Source organism: Anas platyrhynchos, chromosome 1 (assembly GCF_047663525.1).
Source record: "Anas platyrhynchos isolate ZD024472 breed Pekin duck chromosome 1, IASCAAS_PekinDuck_T2T, whole genome shotgun sequence".
Classification (NCBI taxonomy): Eukaryota; Metazoa; Chordata; class Aves; order Anseriformes; family Anatidae; genus Anas; species Anas platyrhynchos.
The window spans coordinates 98,928,417-98,948,545 of NC_092587.1; the positions used below are offsets into that span (position 1 = coordinate 98,928,417).

A 20,129-nucleotide genomic window follows, 5' to 3' on the forward strand; every position below is an offset into this window, starting at 1 on the left:
CCCTATGCCGAGTCTGTTTTGCCCATTACAATAATTACTGCGTGATCTTCTTGTTCTTATCTCAACCTTTGAGCCCTTTTCATCGTATTTTCTCCCCGTTCCTCTTTGAGGAGGGGGAGTGAGAGAGCGGCTGTGGTGGAGCTCGGCTGCCCACTCGAGTGGAACCACCATGCATAGCTACACTGAAAGTTCAGTGTTCTTGGTAGACTAAATTCATAAAAATTAAACATTAATGTTCAGCGTTAATTTCTATTGTATTTACCCGAACCCACATAAGCAAAAAATAATGCAAAAATTTCACTCAGCCATCTGTCTCACCAAGAAAACCCTGAATTGAAGTTTTAGACAGTGTGTTCCTCATGTTTTGGCCTGAGTTGGGCTTTTCCCTTTAAAAGATTTAATACATTGGAAATAGAAAGTCTTCACTAAAAATATCCAAAATACTCTGGAAAAAAAAAAAAAAAGTTATTTCAACGTACTCAGGAAGCTATTCCAAGCTTTACTGATGCTGTGGAACCACGTGATTCCCCAGATCTACACAGAATTGATGATAATAAAAACTTTAGCTTTTTTTCCTTATTTGTTTTGTTTTCAAAAAATACTAATTCTCTCCTCAGTTCTGAGGATCAACTAACACCTATTTTCTAAAAACTATTTTGGAATGTTTTAGTTGCACTGAAAAGGTCTTGTGATTTCTAACTTAAATTAGATCCTTAAATACCATCTGTAGCTTAGAAAAATCTCTCAGTAACACACCAATAGCTGTAACACCTCACTCCTTCACATGTTCATAATTAACTGTTTAGGAAGGAGTGGGCTGGTATTGAAAGAATTCAAAGTTTGTTTCTATGCACAGACCTAGAATACAGTAAGTAATCGATGCTTTTATTTGTTTTGAATTGGAAGAACTGAAAAATGTTAACTACTTCAAATAAATTCTCTTTCCAGCCAAATGCTTTCCTTAGGAAGACAGGTGCATATAGGAGGACTTGATTCAGGGATCCAAGACTTTTCTGAGAAAGAGGAAATACTAACAACAATGTAGTATCTAAATGTTCACACCTATGTGCATGATCCTAATCCACAAACTGATCTGCAGGCTGTGGCAGAAAGCAGGAAATTCTTAAGGTAGTTACTGCAATAATTTTCCACTTAAAATTTGTGTTCAGAAGTCTTCAGCGCACTTATACCCAGTTACAGTTAGCAACACAATTTTTTTAAGTACCCCTTTTAAACAGTCTCTTAACCTGTGCATACTGAACCGCTGTCTCTGATACATAATTCTGAAAGAAATGCTAAGCAGCAACTTGACAGCAGCAAGTTTTCATTAGTAGTTTTTAATGGTACAGTACACACTAAAACGAAGTCTACATATAGTAATCAAATGCAGTTTTTCCTTGAGTGCTGAGAACACATGATTATCATGAATGAACAGGATTTTTTATTTATATATTTATTTTTGCAAATACATGTTGTCTTGATTGCTTGTCTGATTTATTTTCAGGAACTGGAAATTTTTGGTACTCTTCCAACACAAACAACAATAGCTATAGCTGTGACAAAGAAATCTTAAAAAAAAAAACACAAAAACAAATAAAAAACCACACATAGGATGGATTATTGCTTTTAACCCTGGTACATTCTCATTTTTGATTGCATGGATATTTATATATTTGACAAAATCTCTCACCTAAGCCAAGGAAAACATTTTATGTTTTTTCATGAACAATCAGAAAGTACAAAAACTTTCTGCTACAGATCCTTTTCTATATTGCAGAGCTTCACAAAGAACAGGGGAGACAAACTGCTAAATAAAGTGTTTTCACACTCCCCCATTTGTGACTATTAACAGCTACAGCTTATTTTCTTGAATAAGTAATTACCTACTTACAGCAAACACTTTCAGAAGTTTGACCCAGCTAGAGCACTTTTTCCTCACTTTCAGTATAGAAGCACATTTTCCTCCCTCTTTCTTTCTTTTTTTTCCATCTGTTTTTGCAACATTCCTGTCTAAGCAGCGGTCAATGTAAGGCATTCTCCACTGAAGCGCTACATGCTGAAGTTGGATTCTAATTAGACATTTAGAGATCTGCTGCAATGCTGAACTCTGATATAACAAATCTATCTAGACCACAGGCAGTTCATTATAGCCTTAACTTCACTATTTTCTATTACAACAATAATGGCATTGAGATAAAACAGTATATTAAAACTTGAGGTTTCTTTGTAAATGGAAGGAAGTCCAATAAATTGTTTTTCTTGCTTAATTTACTGTGGTTTATGTACTGCTACTTCAGTTACAGCAAATTTCTTCTAGCTATTATTGATAATCTCATTGCACTGTTAAGAAATTAGTCCCAGAAATATTTAAGAAACCAACAAACAAAAGGGATGCAGAAGTTCAGTGCTAGAAAAAAGAAGTTTTATTTCCATAATCATACATCTAATCATGCTAAACTGGTCTAATCAACTAAGCCTGAATATATACAGCCAAGTAATGAGCCAAAAAATTATTTGAATTCACTGCAGTCATTCAAACTGACAAAAAGAATAAAACAAAGTGCATCATCTTGTTGAATTAAACTAAATCATTTGTTGGATGTAAAAGTTCTTCTACACAGAATAGACAGAGTGTTATTTATTAACTCTCAAGGTAGCATACTTAATGAAATCAGAAATATTAACTTCTTTGGACATTTAAGACAGCTTAAATTCATTCTTGAAAAGTAGTAGCCCGATGTTCTGAGTCCATACTTAAGAATTTAGCTAAGCTACAAAGATGAAAGAACAGCACCACCTAGTTCTCTATTTAAAAGTTTTCAAATATTATCACCCATTGATTTATGTTTGTAATCTATATTCACATGTGTGTGTATCATGCAATGAAATCTGTCACATTTCCATATGGAAAAATACTAACAAATTTGGCAGGAGTTATTAAAGCATCTGATGAAGACACTTTACAAATGTGTTCTTCAAAAAATTGTTTGTATATGCAAGACTGCTAGAGACTTGTAATAATGCAAATATTGTTCAGAAGCACCATAAACACCAAATGGACTGCTCATCCATCCCCAGTGTTTTTTATGGGACTGTTTCCCTAATTAAACCAAAATATTATACATTAATTGATTCCCCCATACAGTACCTGATATTTTAGGGTACGTGTATGTGCATTCCAGATGCAAAAATACATTCACAATACAGACAACATCACAAGAACCTAAGTAACATGTTAAAAAAAAATAGTAACAATCATAGCTCGTAAAAGTTCTTTTCACATTTACATTTCCACTCTGCAAATAAAGCCTACTTCAGTAATGTGGCATATATTTTAGTTGTTAGTTGAACTGAAAGCTTTCACATGAAGAATTTCCCTGCTAGAGACTTAGAGATGTGCATCTCAACAATCTACAAGTTTACCATGGCACAACAGCAACACCTAAGGAACTAACTACCTACCCTCAGTCATCTTAATGTTTATTAGCATAGCTGCCTGTATTGACATTTGATGAGTACATAGCTATGCAAGCAGAATAGTTGCTTTGTTTTTCTGAATGTGTTGCATTTTCTAAGATCTTGTTCACTTCCACAGGACACAAAAGCTGAAGAGCTTAATATTCCTGAAAACTTTTTCTCTAGACATTTATCAGTAAAGCCTGACTTCCTATACCAGAATGCACTGGAACAGATATCTTCTCTAAGATTCTAAGTTGAAATAAAGCACAAGTGACATTGACACTCCATCACATTTTACATTGTGACGGCATGTCTTCTAACGTTATAGAGAAAATGGAGTTAATTGCACCTACAAAAAGTTTCAGCTGCGTTTTGGAACAAAATGTTCAAAGCAAGTAATTGATTTATCTAACTTAGATCAATGAAAATAAAAGGGAGATATGTTAAAATGATCTCAGGTGGCACATTTGCATCAATATGAAGTACATCTAAATTCCTGTTTCTCATATGGCTTTTAAAGTATTTTCACCTCTCAAATTTGAGGCTTCTTACTTCTGCCTGTAGGAAGTCTTACATATTACACTGAAGCAAAAATCAGGCTCTTACAAGATTATAGAGAACACAGTCTAATGACTACCTCACTAACAAGTTTCTGTAATTGGTGCCACTGGCAGGAGTCAGGTCCAAGCACCAGGGACTGATTTCTGCTTGTTCCCCTTCTCCTGTCAGTGCACAGTTCAGGAAGGTAAAGAAGTGAAAGAAATTAAGACAAAACAAAACAACAACAACAACAACAAAAAACTTCTACTACATCCCCTCCCATGTATTTTCTGTTCCAAAGTGAGGAGAAGGCTGTCCTCTCACAGCTTCCAGTGAATGTGTTTGCCCTAAAGCCTTCACATGCTCGATCTCATTTTCCAGGGATTTTCCAGGGAAAGGAAGAGGAGGAGAGCTCACTACAGGAGAAAGATGAAAATGTATGTCATATCCTGTAAGCCTGAAGCAACAGAGTTTTCTTCCAGCTTAATCTTCATGTGTGTCCTGTCTTTTAAAGTAAAGGCTGTTGTGGTAACTCTTGAGGGAATGTTTTATCCATACAGAAAATAACTTGCCCCTTTCTCAGTCCACCTATCACCACGAAGGCCACTTACATGTTGGTATGTTACTTGTTTGCAAGTAACAAGTTTGCACTTGTTGCAAGTTTGACACATTAATGTAAAGAGATTATACAGGATCTAAAACTGGAGCCTTCATCCTCAAAAACTTAGAAGGGAAAGACTTCCACACATACAGATTCAGACTACTGTTGTTTTGCCACTTCAAGTTTCACAGTGGCAAATGGAAGCAGCAAAGTTTGGTTTTCTTGACAGGTATCCCAGGCAGACAAGGCCTGGAGGGAGATTTCTCAGTGTTTATCCGTGCCCACTGATCTATGACCAGCTTGCCACCTATTTCGAAATTCCTAAAATAAATTGTTCTATAAGTTGTTCAAGAGTTTTTAATGACCAATTAAAAGAATAAAGCCTACAATATTAACCATCCATTAAACAGCAAATTTGAACTTGCTTACTTCAAATGATATGGTCTAGTGGATTCTCTTTTCCTCTTGGAATTTACAGAGTATTTGAGTTTGCAACAGGCATAATCTAATTAACATTAAACGCACCTGCCCTTCCAAATCCTGCTACACAGGTGCCAAAATAAATGAAGAATATCTCCTATACAAGGAGTTGAGCTGTGTCCTTTACCCAGATTTCCTTTTACTCCATTCTGCATTGGAGTAAGAAAATTGTGGTTTTGTAGAACAAAACTATCACTTGCTCTTCTGGCATACAAAAGCAAATCTATATCACATCTAGTATTATTTTTTTTCTCACAATACAAAGATAGTTTGGGAAATTCTGCAAACACATTTTCAATGACAATGCATTAGCATTGCTTAGAAAAAGAAATATATATATAGCCTATTTACTTAAAACAATTGTATTCCAGGTTATTTTGAAATTGTTTTTCCTTGCATGTTAAACATATGAGAACATCCAATAAATAAGTCTATAAGCCACTGAGGTTTTTATCTAGCATAAGTGATCAATAATATAGGCCCTTTGATTTTTTTTTTTTAAAAGTGCTTTCACTCCCACCTCCAAAATTCACCATTTAGAATTTAGCAATACAATTAGCGACTTATAATTTGCAAAGCAGATATTACTTAAGAAGCAGGAAATGTTTAGAAAAATAAAAACTCAGAATTATTTTATGGGGAATCTACTGAAATGATGCAGGATCTGGTCCATTTTAAGAGGACTGAACAAGGCATTTCCACCCTAAGAATGACATACAATTTGCATTTCTCATATCAAAAAGCATTAACCAGTAGTTTGCTATCAACACACAATATTTTGTGAGTAGAGATACATCAAAAACTTGACAAAGAGATCCTAAAAGTATGAGGAAGATACCTGTATATCACAATGAAGCTCCAACTAGCATGTCAAAATTTAAACTTTTCATATAACAAGAATATTAAGAGAGAAAAAGAAAAAAGCCTTTGGATGTAAAAAGAACAAAGTGAGCTTGGCACAGGAATGTATTTTGTATAGTCTTCCAATTAAAACAGAATTTTAATATTAACCTCCAACTTGATTTCATCAATACCATCTCATTGTTTTTTGCTTCCTATTTTGTTGCAAAAAAATATTCAGTACATAATAATTTTGTATTGGAAAGTAACAAGTTATTTCAGTAGCAAACTCAATGACCTTAAACCCTACATAATTCTAAAAACTGATTGCTTCTGCTTCAACTAGTATGGCTTTTCCCCTTGTTAGGGACTAACCAGAACAGCTTTCCTCCCATACAGCACAGCAGCAATAAAAGCAGGTCAAGTTACACTGATAATCCAGCAGATGTAGGTCAGTTTGGGATAAATATCTGAGCAAATGGAAAATACCAAAATGCCTACTACAACTGCTGCTGTGAAGTAATTTGGTCTTATTCTCTTCAGAGTTGTCTGTCAGTCACAGTTGCGGAGTTTCCAGTGCTGAACTTTGAAAAGCCCGAGTTTTTAAGACTTAGACAGATGGATCGGTATAGCTGTGCTGGCCTATTTAGCTTCTGCCAGGAGAAGTGGAAATAATGCAATGCATTATATATTGATGACATCTAGCAAGGCATAAATGCGTTCTTCTTTGTGGCCATAAATTCTTTTTGCATGTAATAGAATACCCAGGTTACCTTAGTTAAGGCTTGGTAATGGAATTACTGTGACAATCAGAATCATTGTTTGATTAATATTGTGGTACATAAGAAGTTTAAAATGTAACCAGACTCTTTTCACCTCTAACACAAGGTGACAGTCTCTCTTGCATCACCTTTCCCATCCGAAAAAGACAGGTAGTCAACAAATTGTTTACAGAAGGATGAAGATAGAGGGAACATCAAAGCAATGCAGACAACCACTATATGGCATATGACGATATGCACTGCCTTGACAAATAAGCTAAACCTGGCCAACCCCATCCACAGAACAGATAAAAAAAAAAAATGGTAAGAAGTTCAGTAATATACATCTATTAGAACAAAACTTTATTTAAATGTGTGCTTGTGTGTACATATACATACAAACATGCTCTGAAGAGGCTTTCAGGATTTAGGCTGAGAAACATACACTATGCACATGTATTATTTTCTAAAACTGAAGAGCAGTTGCCTATGAATAGTTAATATTCCTTAACAGCTATTTAAGAAGAACAGAGAATGCTAAAGTGAGCATTATGAAACAGAAAAACGATAAATTAATTTATGAATTCATAGTAATGTAAAATTGCATTAACAATGATGTGCTGCTACTTAAACTGTGAAAGGAAGAAGCATTCATGCTCTCTAAGAGCCATTTGATTAGACTAGAAAGCAGTATATACAATTCTACTCCTAGCTAGGAAGTAATGGTCCTTCCCTCAAAAATCCCAAATTTGTCAGATCTTTTTGTCTTAGAAGATACATATAAGAAGATACATAATAGAATGGCAAAGGATGATGGCATGATTTTATCTTACAGTTAAAGATGTCAGAGAAAGGAAGACAGGTAGGTAGACACAGTTAAGTGAACAAACAGGGAGCCTTCCAGTTCATCTACAGCAAAAATAACTACCTACATTCTTCTCTAAATTTTTTTTGCCTGTTCTAAATTTTCCACATTAGAAAGCCCTACACACAAAACAGTACTAAAACAGAGCACTAGAAGATGCAGTACACAATGTCATATGCTATTAACGACAGTCTCCTCAGTACGGATGCATAAAGCATCCGTCCTGAGCTAATTGTGCATTAAAGTAAGAGGAACTGTAAACACTTGGACCTTCTCTTTAATTTGCATTTATATAAATGAAAGGAAAAAATCCTGAAACAGGTTCAGAGGAAACAAAATAAAGAACTCTTGCAAAGCCACCCACATACATTTTTCAAAATACTTATTTATTTTCAGAATACTTCCAATGTTGTCATTCTGTAAAAAGATAAGTTGTTCAAGGGCAGATTACTGTGGAAAAAATAAATAAATAAATCACTGTTTCACAAGCTACTCCTTGCCACTTTTTCTTTCTTCCTCTCAAATAGACCTCAAGAATTCCGTGGAAAGAAGAGAGGGATATGCTCATTAAGCTCATACTTAATATTGACGCAATCCCAGAGGAGACACTTACTAAACTAGTAAACTATGTCTAATAGTTTTACCATTCCACATTTGTTTTGGAACATGTATTTTATAAAGCATGTTAGTGGCATTCTCTCTGGAGAGGACCCTCCATTCTTTTCAAAGCCTCTAATGGTATTAGCCTGTCATCAGGCTCATATTTTAACAACAAAAATGGACGCATTCCTTCTATCTCTGAAAAGGCATTAAATTAAGAGGACAATTAGAGAACCTTCTCTTTCTACTGTTAAGATATTAGTTGAAGGAGGAATCATTGTTCTAACAGTCAAGCACATTCTGGCTACGGTGCTATTCTCTTGGCAACTACCTCACATCCATCTGTGTTTGCCATATACAGAGTTGCTATCAGTTTCTTAACCAACACTCGTGATGCATAAGTGGAAAAAAAAAATAAAATAAAAAAATCGAGATCTTGACTTCGTATAGCAACATAAAAACACTAATTCTTTGGTGGAGAGAGTAAGCACAATCACATTCAACACCTGTTTTGTGAGGTAAGGCTAAAATACAAGCACTAAGGCCTGTATAAACCATGACTTGGAGGCATTTATAGTGCATAATTAGGGAATTACAACCAATACGCAAATATAAGAGCAGAGGGATGTTCAATGTCTTAAGTTTCTGAAGTCAAAAAGTGAGACATAACTATAAATGGTGACATGACAAAAAAAAGGTATTTGTTTCAATGGAGGTTTTCCTCCGTATCAGCATTTTTCTGGAGCTACTGCTTACTGCTGAATTTATGATAGAAACTTGATAAATCCCATGAGTGTAAGAGACCTCTGGTCATGTATTTCTCAGAGATGTTGTGTGAGGATCATCAGCGGGAGTTCATGTGATAAGTTACTTCTGTTTCTAGAACTGTTCAGCAGGGCTATATGACGAGTATTAATATATATATAAATCAGAAAAGTCATAAAATACGAGCTAACCTGGGACCTAGACAGCTCATATGCCTACCAGGCTTTGGTTAGATTGATGTAAGCCATATAAAGACCGTCACTATCAAGCAGAGTTATACATTCTATGCTTTAAATTGCATGTAAAATACTCCAACTACAGATTGTATCAACCTCCTCCAAAGCCACTTCCTTCTATACTGTAACCATCTACATTCTCGTAGAACATCAGTATTACTGCCAAGATTTTTCTAACAGAAATCCTAGTGAAAATTCGAAATAGGGACTAGCTGTGCAAGAAACAGAGTGATGTATCACGACAGTGTCTTAAATCAGCTCAAACGATCTAAGAAATAGCCATGTGCATACTTGTTATTTTTTTCCTCCTATTTGTAATGGATCTAGGCTTATGAAACAAGTCTCACCCATGAGCAATTACGTCTTCACCGATTTGTTGCATCAGTGATCACAGTTTCAGACAAATTAAAGTGTCCCTACATTATTTTCATTAGCAGACAGGTTGCAAGTATTTGAAGTGCCTGAAGAAACCATACTGAAAAAAATTTCCCCGTGTTGGCAGAGAACTGAAAGCGCATCATTTGCTAACACACACAGCACTATCCACGATCTTCCGAAAAACAGAGCACATTAGAGCATTAGATGCCATTTGCATTATCACACAGCAGGGGGCTATAGCAGCTACAATTCCAGGATAATCTTAACCCATATCTGTATACCAGGAATTCAACAAAACTATTTTTAAATATTATAGTTTCTCACATTGTAACTCCTTACAATAAACAGCTTATTTTCCAGGTTGCATAAAAGCATTGCAGATGATGTACTAAAGTTCTTCTAAATACATGCTGTTCTCCAACTGTTAAATTTTATGTAAGGCACACTAAATCTGAGAAGTGAAAAAAAAAACTGAATGAAACAAAAAAGCAGGTATGACTGTAAACATACATAACAGTTTAACCCCTTGGGAAGCAGTTTAAGTACTTCAGAATCATTACAGTGCACAAGCTAGGAACAACAGCAGCCAGAGATCCTACTATTTTCACAGCAAATGCTGGAGAGGGTAGAGCAGACTAATACCATACCCGAACTCAGCTGACAAGCCACTTCTCAGCTCAACATGTTATTACTCCCCCTTCCACCTCCATCGCGCCCCTTTCACAGCAAGCAGCTGACACTAGGTTCTTTTACTTCTGTTTGCCTCCGTTCAGAAGGGACTGCTTGCTGTTAATGCTATTCCACGCACAAGCTGAGAAGCATTATTCTATGTCCTCTTCCCTCAGCTGATGCTGCATCAACTCTCAGGGCAGATTCCTTAAGCCTGGCTCTTAACAGACCATGCCAAAAAGACACACTTCCAGATAGGATACACGTTAGCTTGGCTCTTTGTCACATTGCCTTTAAACTCGATTAGCTTCACTTTCGCTACCGGCAGCCATCCTTAGTCACAACCCAGGAGCGCTCCGAATCCTTGGAACAACGATCTTATTCATGTACAGAGCTGACGGAAAACCCGTGCATCCCACAGCCTACAAGCAGAAAAAGGAGGAATCTAACAAATCCATTGAGCCCCTTCAAAACAGTTTGGGGAAGCAAAGTAAGCCAACAGGAGAAACTACTTCTAAATGTAGGTATGAAAGCGCCAACTAGAAATGTGTCTAATATGGTAATTGTGTCCGCTGGTCGTGCCAAAATAAATGGCAGAAACTGAGTAAACACCATTTATGAAGCAGCACTGTAAGGTGGACCAAAGGAATTTGATATTCAGTTAGACACAGTCACTATTCAGGGCAGGTTTCTCCTGGAAAATGTTCACTCGTTTCTTCCTCCATTCTCCCTTACTTTCAAAGGAGAGGAGGATAGAAGAAATTATTTCCTCTCACTCTAGTCTGAGAGTGACAGGTTTCTTATATTTGTTAAATAGTGCCCAGTAAAACTGCTCCCCGAAACAGCGCTCGGCTAAAGAGAGGTATAGAGACTGCCCAAGTCTCCCTGATTTTGACTGCAGTTTTAATCAGGAGCTGAGGAAAAATAATTGTGTGAGAAACTAAAAAGGAGGAGACATTTTATACACGCAGAGGGCAAGCTGAGGAACACGTTAAACATAGCCTTTCCCCATCTGCAAGGACAGGCCCAATCTGGTTATTTTCGCAGAGTCAGATGCGTATTACCTCCCTTTCCTCGCAACATGTTTTTTACCTGATGCAGTTCACGGAGTTACATTTTCCCTGGCACACTCCCTAAACTGCTGTGAAAGGCATCACCGTTTTTAATCACCGGTTTACTCTTAAAAAATGTGATGCGCTGAATGCAGTTGATTGCATCTTAGGAAAGATCAAATCCTCCTCCTCCAGCAGCAGCCCTGATTTTATTGGTGACAGAAAGTCAGTCCAGACGCGTCCCCCCACCCTCCCACCCCCTCCAACCACCACCACCCCCCCCTCCTTCCTTCGCAGGGCAATGAATCGACAATTCACAGGGAAATGTAAAAGGCCGAGAGGAGCCAGCCCCCAGGTGCAGCCCGCCGCACATGCCCCGATAAATAATCTCGGATGGCACCGACACAGCGGCTCCTTGTGCGGTGACGTGCAGGGCAACTCGGCACCGCCGGTAAAGCATTACCGACACCACCTGCCCCGGGAAGCCGGCGCTGCCCGCTGCCGAGCCCCCTCGGTCCCCCCCCCCCAAAGGGCCGCTCACTTCACGGCGAGGTGACAGCGCCGAGGCCCCCCCGCGCCCCTCTCCCCGCAGCCCAGCCCCGTGCCCAACTCGACGCGGAGCCCAGGGGACGCAAAAAACCCCGCAAGGTCGCTCCGTTTCAACGCCCCCCCTCCCAACCCCCCCCCCCCCCCCGCCGCCCCTCGCCCCGCCCCGGCCCCTCAGGAGGGCGGCGGGGGCAGGGGGGGCTGCGCCGCCCCCCGGGCGGGGAAACTCTGCCCGGCAGCACCGGGGGAGCTCCGGGGGGGGCTGAGGGGGTGCCGGGGGGTGCACGGGGGGCCTCCCCCGGCCGCACACGCCAGTCATTTGCATGATAATGGTGCTCCGCGGGTTCCCCTCCGCCGCGGCCGCAGCGGTTGTTCCCTTTCGCTCGTGTTAATTAAGCGGAGCGGCGGCGGCGGTGCGGCGGGAGGGGAGGCGCAGGAGGAGGAGGAGGAGGAGGGACGAGGGCTACACGGCGAGTCTGGAAACTCGCTGCGGGAGGACAGCGGCTCGGAGCGGGGCGTCGAGCAGCTCCGGGCTGGCTCCCTGCTCTCGGCGCACACGCGCTGCACGCACACCCGCGCCGAGCTCTGGAGGGGCTGGAGGGCTCCATAGGCGCCCCTGTACGGCCGCGGCGGCGGCACGGAGCGGGGCGCGGAGCCCCTGCCCCTGCCCCTGCCGGGCGGGCAGCGCGGGGGGCGACGCTGCAAGGGGGCGGCCGCTGGGGTTGGGGGGGGCTGAGGGGAGCCCCGCGGGGTCCCCGCCGAGGGGTGCGGAGGAGGCGGTTACCTTGCATGAGGATCCCGCAGAGGCTGTAGAGGCGCAGGAGCGCGCCGGGCTTGAGCCGCATCCTGGGGGCTCCCCTCGGGCTGGGTGGGCGCCAGGCACGCAGATCCGCAGCCTCCCGCCGCTCCGCTCTCCGGGCGCTTCCTTCCCCCCGCAGGAGCCGCCGCCGCCGCCGCCTCCGCCGCCGCAGTGTCTCCCTCGCTGTATCCAGTGGGGTGAGGAGGAGGAGGAGGAGGAGGAGGAGGGCCGGGGTCGCGGGGGTGGATTGGGGAGGGAAGGGGGGGGGAGCGGCTCTCCCCGCCGGCTCTGCCGCTGCCGCCGCCGCCGCCGGGCTGCTTCCCCCCGCCGAGCGCTGCCGGCTGCCCCCGCTGGCTCCCCTCGCCCCTACCGCGGGGTCGGTCCGGCTGCCCCTGCGGCCCGGCCCGGCCTGTCCCGCGCCGTGCTGCGCTGCGCTGCCCCGTCCCGTCCCGGGCTGTCCCGTCCCGTCCCGCTGGCGGCGCGGGGCGGCTGCTCGCTCCCAGCCGCTCGCCGGCTGGCGACACAAGGGCACTCTCTGCTCGCCAGCCTCCCCTCGCCTCGCCCCGCCCCCGCCCCGCTCGCCCCGCCCCCTTTCGGCGGGAAGCCCCGCCCCTCTCCCCGCCCCCCGCGCCACACCCCGGCCCACCCAGCGCCGCCGGCCCGCCCCTCCGAGCCGCCTCGGCCACGCCCCGCAGCGCGTCACGGCTCGGCACGGCCCCCGCCCGCCGGGCCCCGCCTCCCGCTCCGCTGAGCGGCAGCCGGCTCGGCCAATCGCGAGGAGCCCCCGCGACCCCGCGGCGGCTGCCAGCCAATGGGAGGCGGGGGCGGGCCGTGGGGCGCTGTCCAGAGCCGGTCCTGAACCGGCGGCGCACGCGGTTGAGGGCCAGGGAGCGGGGAGCCCCCGGTGGGGGCGTGGCCTCGCCGCGCGGCCGTTCCGCGGGCCGTTGTCGCGACCGTTAGCGGCCGTTAGCGCCGCGCGACAAGGAGCGCGGCCGCCGGGCTGAGGAGGCAGCGTCGGGAGGCGGGCAGCTGCCGCGGGCTGCTCGGGCCGCACACACGCTGCGGCTCCGGCTCCTCCGCCTCGTGGCGGGGGGAAGCCTGGGGGAGCACCCGGCGGAGCCAGGCAGCCGGGGAGGAGCCGGCCATGTCGCCTGCTGTCCCTCCGGGGGAGGCGTGAAGCACCGTCACCTCCCTCTGCTTCTCCTTCTGCCTCCCTGGCCGGGTCTCCCGCGCCTTCGGAGCTAGACTCGAGCCTCTGTAAAGAACGTCTGTCCGTGTACCGCCACCGCAGTAGAAATAAAACACTTGTACCCAGACAATGGCAGTAAGAAACTTTCCGGACGCTTGGCTGTGTTACCACCACTCTGGCTTGGAACACGGTTTTTATCTGAGGGCTTGCTTTGGCAGGGTTTGCAGCCTTCAGGCAGGAGGACCGCTCACTGACAGACAAGGCACTGAATGTAGGAAACCCAAGATGGCAGGCTACTTCCTTCATACCTTACGTGCCACTTAGCACAGGGTCACTTACCTTTTGCCAAAACCTCTTCATGAAATCAGAAAAACATGTTCTGCTGAAGTTGCTGGACTGCCCTGTAAACATTTATCAGGGAAATCACCGTGCCTCTTCACAGAGAAAGCAGGATTCCACTGCACCCAAGTGCTTGAGATAATCACGTATTTCTCTGCTTCTGGATCATCGTTTTTTCTGTTGAGATTTGCTCTCCATTGCAATGCAGTATGTTTTGCATCGTACCTCTCCAAACTTCAGCCTTCACCTCCCATTCTTTGTCACCAAAGAGCTCTACTGACATAACAAAGCAATGAAACAGTCTTAAGTACCCATGGGAGAGGAAACTTTAAAAACTCTTTTTTTTCTGGGGGGTGCATGGTCTCAGATCATTCAGGAAGTGCTAACAGTAGTCAACTTTACCTTACAGACCTTGCACTAGTCTGGGACCTGGGAAGGCATGTATTCTGTAGTCGTATCTTCCACTTGGTTCGTTAGCAAGTAATGACTATGCCTAGCAACAGGAGACTGCAGCAGGATTTACATTGAGTTCCTCTGTCTCCAAAAGATGTCTGTACAGTACATAATCAAATTACAGAATTACATTTCAAATACAAAAGTTGTGTAGTTCATATGATTATGTCTGAAATCCACATCGCATACATCTCCGTGCCCTTAGTGGGTTACCTGAACACTGTCAAAGGTGTTGCACAGAAATGTCCCCAGGGGCAGAGAAGTACTGAAGTAACTGTCTCTAGCTGATGAAGAGGTACTTGCTTTACTTGATTTTTATTACCACCGAAACAAATGCACAATGGCAAAAGTTACGATTTTACTGCTGTTGTTAGGATTCGAACCATGTAAAGCAGGAATGAACGGGAAATGGTTCTCAAAATATTTTAGATGTCTTGCAGAAAGGAACAACTCATTTTTAAGGCAGTACTAAAAATGTCAACAAAGGCTCAAAACTTGTACTATGTTTTGGTGGAGGAAACTTTAAAAAAAAAAAAAAAAAAGACAAAATAAGTATTTTTCAACCCTTCACTAATACAGGACTGTAATCCAACCTGAAGTGCCTTTGCAATAATGGTGATAATTGACAGCTCAGTGCTTTTGACAAAACGTAGATTTGATTGCAGTCTTGTTCCAGGAAGCAGTACAGGAAAGATACAAGTGTCTTCCCGGCTTGGAGATTAGAAACCGTGAAGAGAGGTCCCCTGACAGATGCAGGGATTAAGCACCTGTCTGTGCATCACAAGGGTTCCAAGTCTTTGCCACATGAGCACATTTGGAAAAGCTGATCTGTGTGTTTAGAAACACCAGCTGACATTTTCCTCCCAGAAGCCAGTAACTCCGACAGAAGCATGACCAGAAATGCTGATTCTCACCTTTCTGTTCTGGCTCAAACGGTTCTGAAATAAGCTAGAGACAAGGAAGGGGGACTGGAAGCTGGTTCACAGTGGGGGGGATCGCATCACTCCTCTTCGTCATGCAGCAGAAGTCTTTACTAAGCATTAGGAAAATAAAACCGGTGTTTGGTTCCCACCAATAAACCACTGCAATGGAGGAGAGCATCAATTCCTTGTACTGGGCAAGATAAAGTGAGCTTTTCCATTTCCAGAACCAGAAAAAATCCCAAACAGAAGCACCTGGTTTATTTGACCAAATGAAACATTATGATTAATATTGTTAGAACTTCAAAATATGTCATCACAGTGTCCTATAGCATTCCATGGCAGCTCCTGTGTAAACCTGACATCTGTCGGACAGAATCTTGTAACTGATCTGTGAAGATGGAGCTCATGCATGCAGTGGCCAGAAGCCTCCTTACATGACCAAAAGGGCAGCAGGGACTATTAGGGACATACACCACAGAACAGAGTAAAAAGTAATACCCTAATACCTAATAAAACAACAGGAGGTCAGCCCTGAAAAGCAGATGCACAGAATCACACAGTGGCTGAGGTTGGCAGGGACCTCTGAAGATCATCTAGTCTAAGCCCCCTGCCGAGCAGGATCACCTAGAACACGTTGCGCAGGATGGCATCCAGGCAGGGTTTGAGTATCTCCACAGAAGGAGACTCCCTAGCCTCTCTGGGCAACCTGTTCCAGTGCTCTGTCACCCTCGTAGAAAGAAGTGCTCCCTCGTGTTCAGATGGAACCTCCTGTGCTTCAGAAGGTAAGACAATAAACATTTTATTAGAACCAGAAAAAAAAAAGAATTGCTTTATCCTGATATCCATGAAGGTGATGCATACGAATACTTCCAATACTAAACAATGCAAAATAATTTAGTCTGCAAGCATTGCTCAGAAAGAGTCAGCAAGTTCTTCTTCCCACTGAATTGCTAAACAGCCAGTTGTCCAGCTTCCTCTGCACTTTGAGCATAGCATCTTTTATTCTTCTACCCCACACTTTTTTTTTCTTTTGTTTTTAAATTTTTTGGTTGTGTTCACTCAAAAGCTAGCAGACAAACCCTTCATCTAGCACAGCAGCCATCATCTGACTTGCTTCCTCTCAATTATTTCCCACTTGTCCCTTCTTAGATGGAATATTTATCACAGGTATCAGTGAACAATTGATGAAACTGTGTGGAGCCCCAATAGACAGGTCAGATCACTAAACTGCTTCACCTCTTCCTCTGCTGCATGCTCCCTTTTGCTTGTACACTTTTTTCACACAATCACCTGGACTTCAGGCTTCTGTCTGAAAAGCTGCACTCTACCTCCTCTAGAAGGAGCCACCTGTGCTCTAGTGGGTCAGTCTGCCTCTAGAGTTTGTCTTAAAAGAAACATAGCAAGCAAAATCTGAAGGGACAGCCATGATTTTAATTACATCAGTGCTTCTTGGTAGCATCACCTGACCACCAGATTACAGAAAGAAAATAATAGCTGAGGAAGGCTTATTTATTTGACAGAACCTTGTGATTCTGTTGAATTCAGTAAAGAGTGGAAGATGGAGAGAGAATTTAAGGGGAGAGAATTTTCCGTTATTACAAGCTGTGAAACATATCTATTGACATACTTGCTCTGTGTCATCTTCTATAGTATATATATTTTAAGTAAATTTTGAATACTCCAGAGGGTAGTGAAGAAGTAGCCGAATATGATTGCAGAGTTCCATCAAGAACTGTAAAGCCCCACAGGAAATAATGCATGGAAAAGACAAGCTATTAGCGGCAGAAGATAGATCGAGAGTTTCTGTCCCAACTCGCAACACTGCTAAACACTCACAATCACATTTAAAATAGTAATTTGGAAAGTGAGGCGTTTTTCCATGCTTGGTACAAAAATGTTGTGACAAAACACCCATGGAGCTGCCACCTAGCTTTAAAGAACACTTGGTTGGGTGACAGCCATCTCTAGCACTGGCAAGACCTTTATCCTTGTATTTGCCCCCTCCTACCTGAAAGTGGCAGAATGGTCCTTCCCCAGAAGACAATGTGTATCATCACAGCAGGTGCACTCCCCTGCCCCATGCACCCTTATGGGCTTAGGTGGGAATCAGAGGGTCTTGACTGAAGTCTGGGTTTTTGTGTTTTACGTTACCCCTTCAGTGTACTTCTGCAGCTGAAACAGAAGAGTTGGGGTTTTGTTTGTTTTGAGTAAGAAACTGTGTATGGTGTAAGTGAGTTGCTGTTGTTTTAAATGATGTGGGTTTGGTTGAAGCTGATTCCTAAAATAAATAAATAAATAAATAAAATTGGATAACATTTACTTACCAGATGCCAGCAAAACTGCATTGGTTTGAACAAATACTGTAACTACTAATTTAGTTAAATCTATCCAACTGTGAAAATATATTGGCGTGAATAAAAATATATAGACATGAAACGCATTGCATTTTTTGTTTGAAAAAAATTGGCTTCAGTAAAGAGCAATTGAAGTTTGAAAATATGCTCCTGAGAAGAAATGTGTTCACTTCCATAAAACATATTGGTGTGTAAATATACAGTATGTACCAGTCCCAGAGCAATATTATGAATTCAGTGAAATTCTGTTCTGTTAGTTAGTAAGATGAACCAAGTAAAAGGAATTGCATGCTGCAATTACTACATATAAAATATGTGTGGGATGAAGTCCCATTTATAAAGCAATTATAAATGTGAGATATTTCACTGGCTTTTGGAGGAGAAAAAAGTCGATAAAACAACACTGTCAATGCAATGCCAACGCACAGTGAACCAAGGTCAGTGCAAACTGGTATCATTCTTATTGAAAAGTACCTAATGTACACTCGGTTCTGCAAAATAATTGCAGAAGAGAATTACCAATGGTGAGTGGAAGCAAAATATCTTACTAATAAATTGGCCTCTCATCCATATAATTTGTGGAATGAAAATACGGGAAAAAAATGGTTCTGGTAACATGATTCTCTGTGCGTTCTGGTTAGCTCCTCCTCCTCCTAAGTGCTCAATAATTTGCAAATGTGCTCTTAGCTGTGTCTTCTGACCCTGAGCTAAGGAGCAATTACTGTAAGAAATTTTAAAGTTATTTACTGCAAGCCACAAAATTATAGAACCATATAATGTGGACGCCTCTTATACCTTTACTTGTTTATGATTTAAGTACATATAATGCACATGACATCTCTACATTAGTTTGCCATAAAAGTATATTACTGCCTGGAATAAACTAGAGACTGTTCTAGATATACTTGGAGAAACATATTTACCCATTGTTTAGGGTACCTTCTACCTAGCATTTTTTAAATATATAATTATCCAATTAATTATTATGTTATTTCTGATGATTTATCATTTGTAATTGCTTTGTGTTTTATTTCTTATGCAGAAGTCACATAAAGTGCTGGGAGCAAACTCTCTTGCACCCCGCTGAGGTGACACAAAAATATTCAAAAACTTAAGGAGGATATTCATCCTGTCAAACACAATGTCAGTCATGTTACTTTCTCAAGAGCAACTTCGATAACTGACAACAGCAGTTTTACAACGATTTTATTGCATGTTCTGGTAATTTAAAAGTAGGCTTTAAACATTTAGACTCAACATTTAGTTTTGCAGACTAAGGCTTTTAAGTCAGTGCATCCTTAGCTGAATATGTTTTCATATACAAGTCCAAATATGTCAGTTGATCCAGAATAAGATTCAAAGAATTGAACAAATATATCAGTCTGCTGATACTAAATATTCCTAAGAAATTTGTTCTAACACTTTTTTTGAGCAACCTGATCTAGAGAGAGGTATTCCTGCCCAGGCAGGGGGGGGTTGGAATTAGATGATCTTTAAGGTCCTTTCCAACCCAAACCATTCTGTGGTTCTATGATTCCACATCCATGCTCTAAGCAAAAAATCACAGAATCACAGAATCACAGAATTTCTAGGTTGGAAGAGACCTCAAGATCATCGAGTCCAACCTCTGACCTAACACTAACAGTCCTCACTAAACCATATCTCTAAGTTCAACATCTAAACGTCTTTTAAAGACCTCCAGGGATGGTGACTCCACCACTTCCCTGGGCAGCCTGTTCCAATGTCTAACAACCCTTTCAGTAAAGCAGTTCTTCCTAACATCCAACCTAAAACTCCCCTGGCGCAACTTTAGCCCATTCCCCCTTGTCCTGTCACAAGGCACGTGGGAGAACAGACCAACCCCCACCTCGCTACAGCCTCCTTTAAGGTACCTGTAGAGAGTAATAATGTTGCCCCTGAGCCGCCTTTTTTTCCAGGCTGAACAATCCCAGCTCCCTCAGCCGCTCCTCGTAGGACTTGTTCTCCAGACCCCTCACCAGCTTTGTCACCCTTCTCTGGACTCGCTCGAGCACCTCCATGTCCTTCTTGTAGCGAGGGGCCCAAAACTGATCACTTCCCTGGCCCTGCTGGCCACACTGCTTCTGATACAAGCCAGGACTTGTATGTTAAGTCTTGATATGGCCTTTCTGCCAAGAGCATTCCTTTTGTTGTCTCTGTGAAAACCAGCCCAAGTCAACAGCTAACTTAAAATATCATAGCCTATAAAATTTCTAACCATTTTCTCCACTGAACTTATTCCTACAAATAAGATGATCTGGC

The 20,129-nt window shown here is 42.5% G+C and overlaps 1 protein-coding gene across 5 annotated transcripts in view; it reads right to left on the minus strand.

Annotated features, from left to right (window-relative positions):
- The window catches only part of CADM2 (cell adhesion molecule 2), a 655,415-nt gene extending 638,437 nt beyond the window's left edge, over nt 1-16,978 (minus strand). For 2 of the 5 annotated variants that reach the window (XM_038185405.2, XM_038185399.2), the window contains exon 1: nt 12,577-13,157. In XM_038185405.2, the coding sequence (XP_038041333.1) occupies nt 12,577-12,637 (61 nt within the window). In that variant the 5' untranslated portion in view covers nt 12,638-13,157. Of the gene's footprint in view, nt 1-12,576 lie in introns of all 5 variants that reach the window. The other 3 variants (XM_072025700.1, XM_072025701.1, XM_038185409.2) reach the window with 2 other exon arrangements.
- Between the last annotated feature and the right edge of the window lie 3,151 nt (nt 16,979-20,129).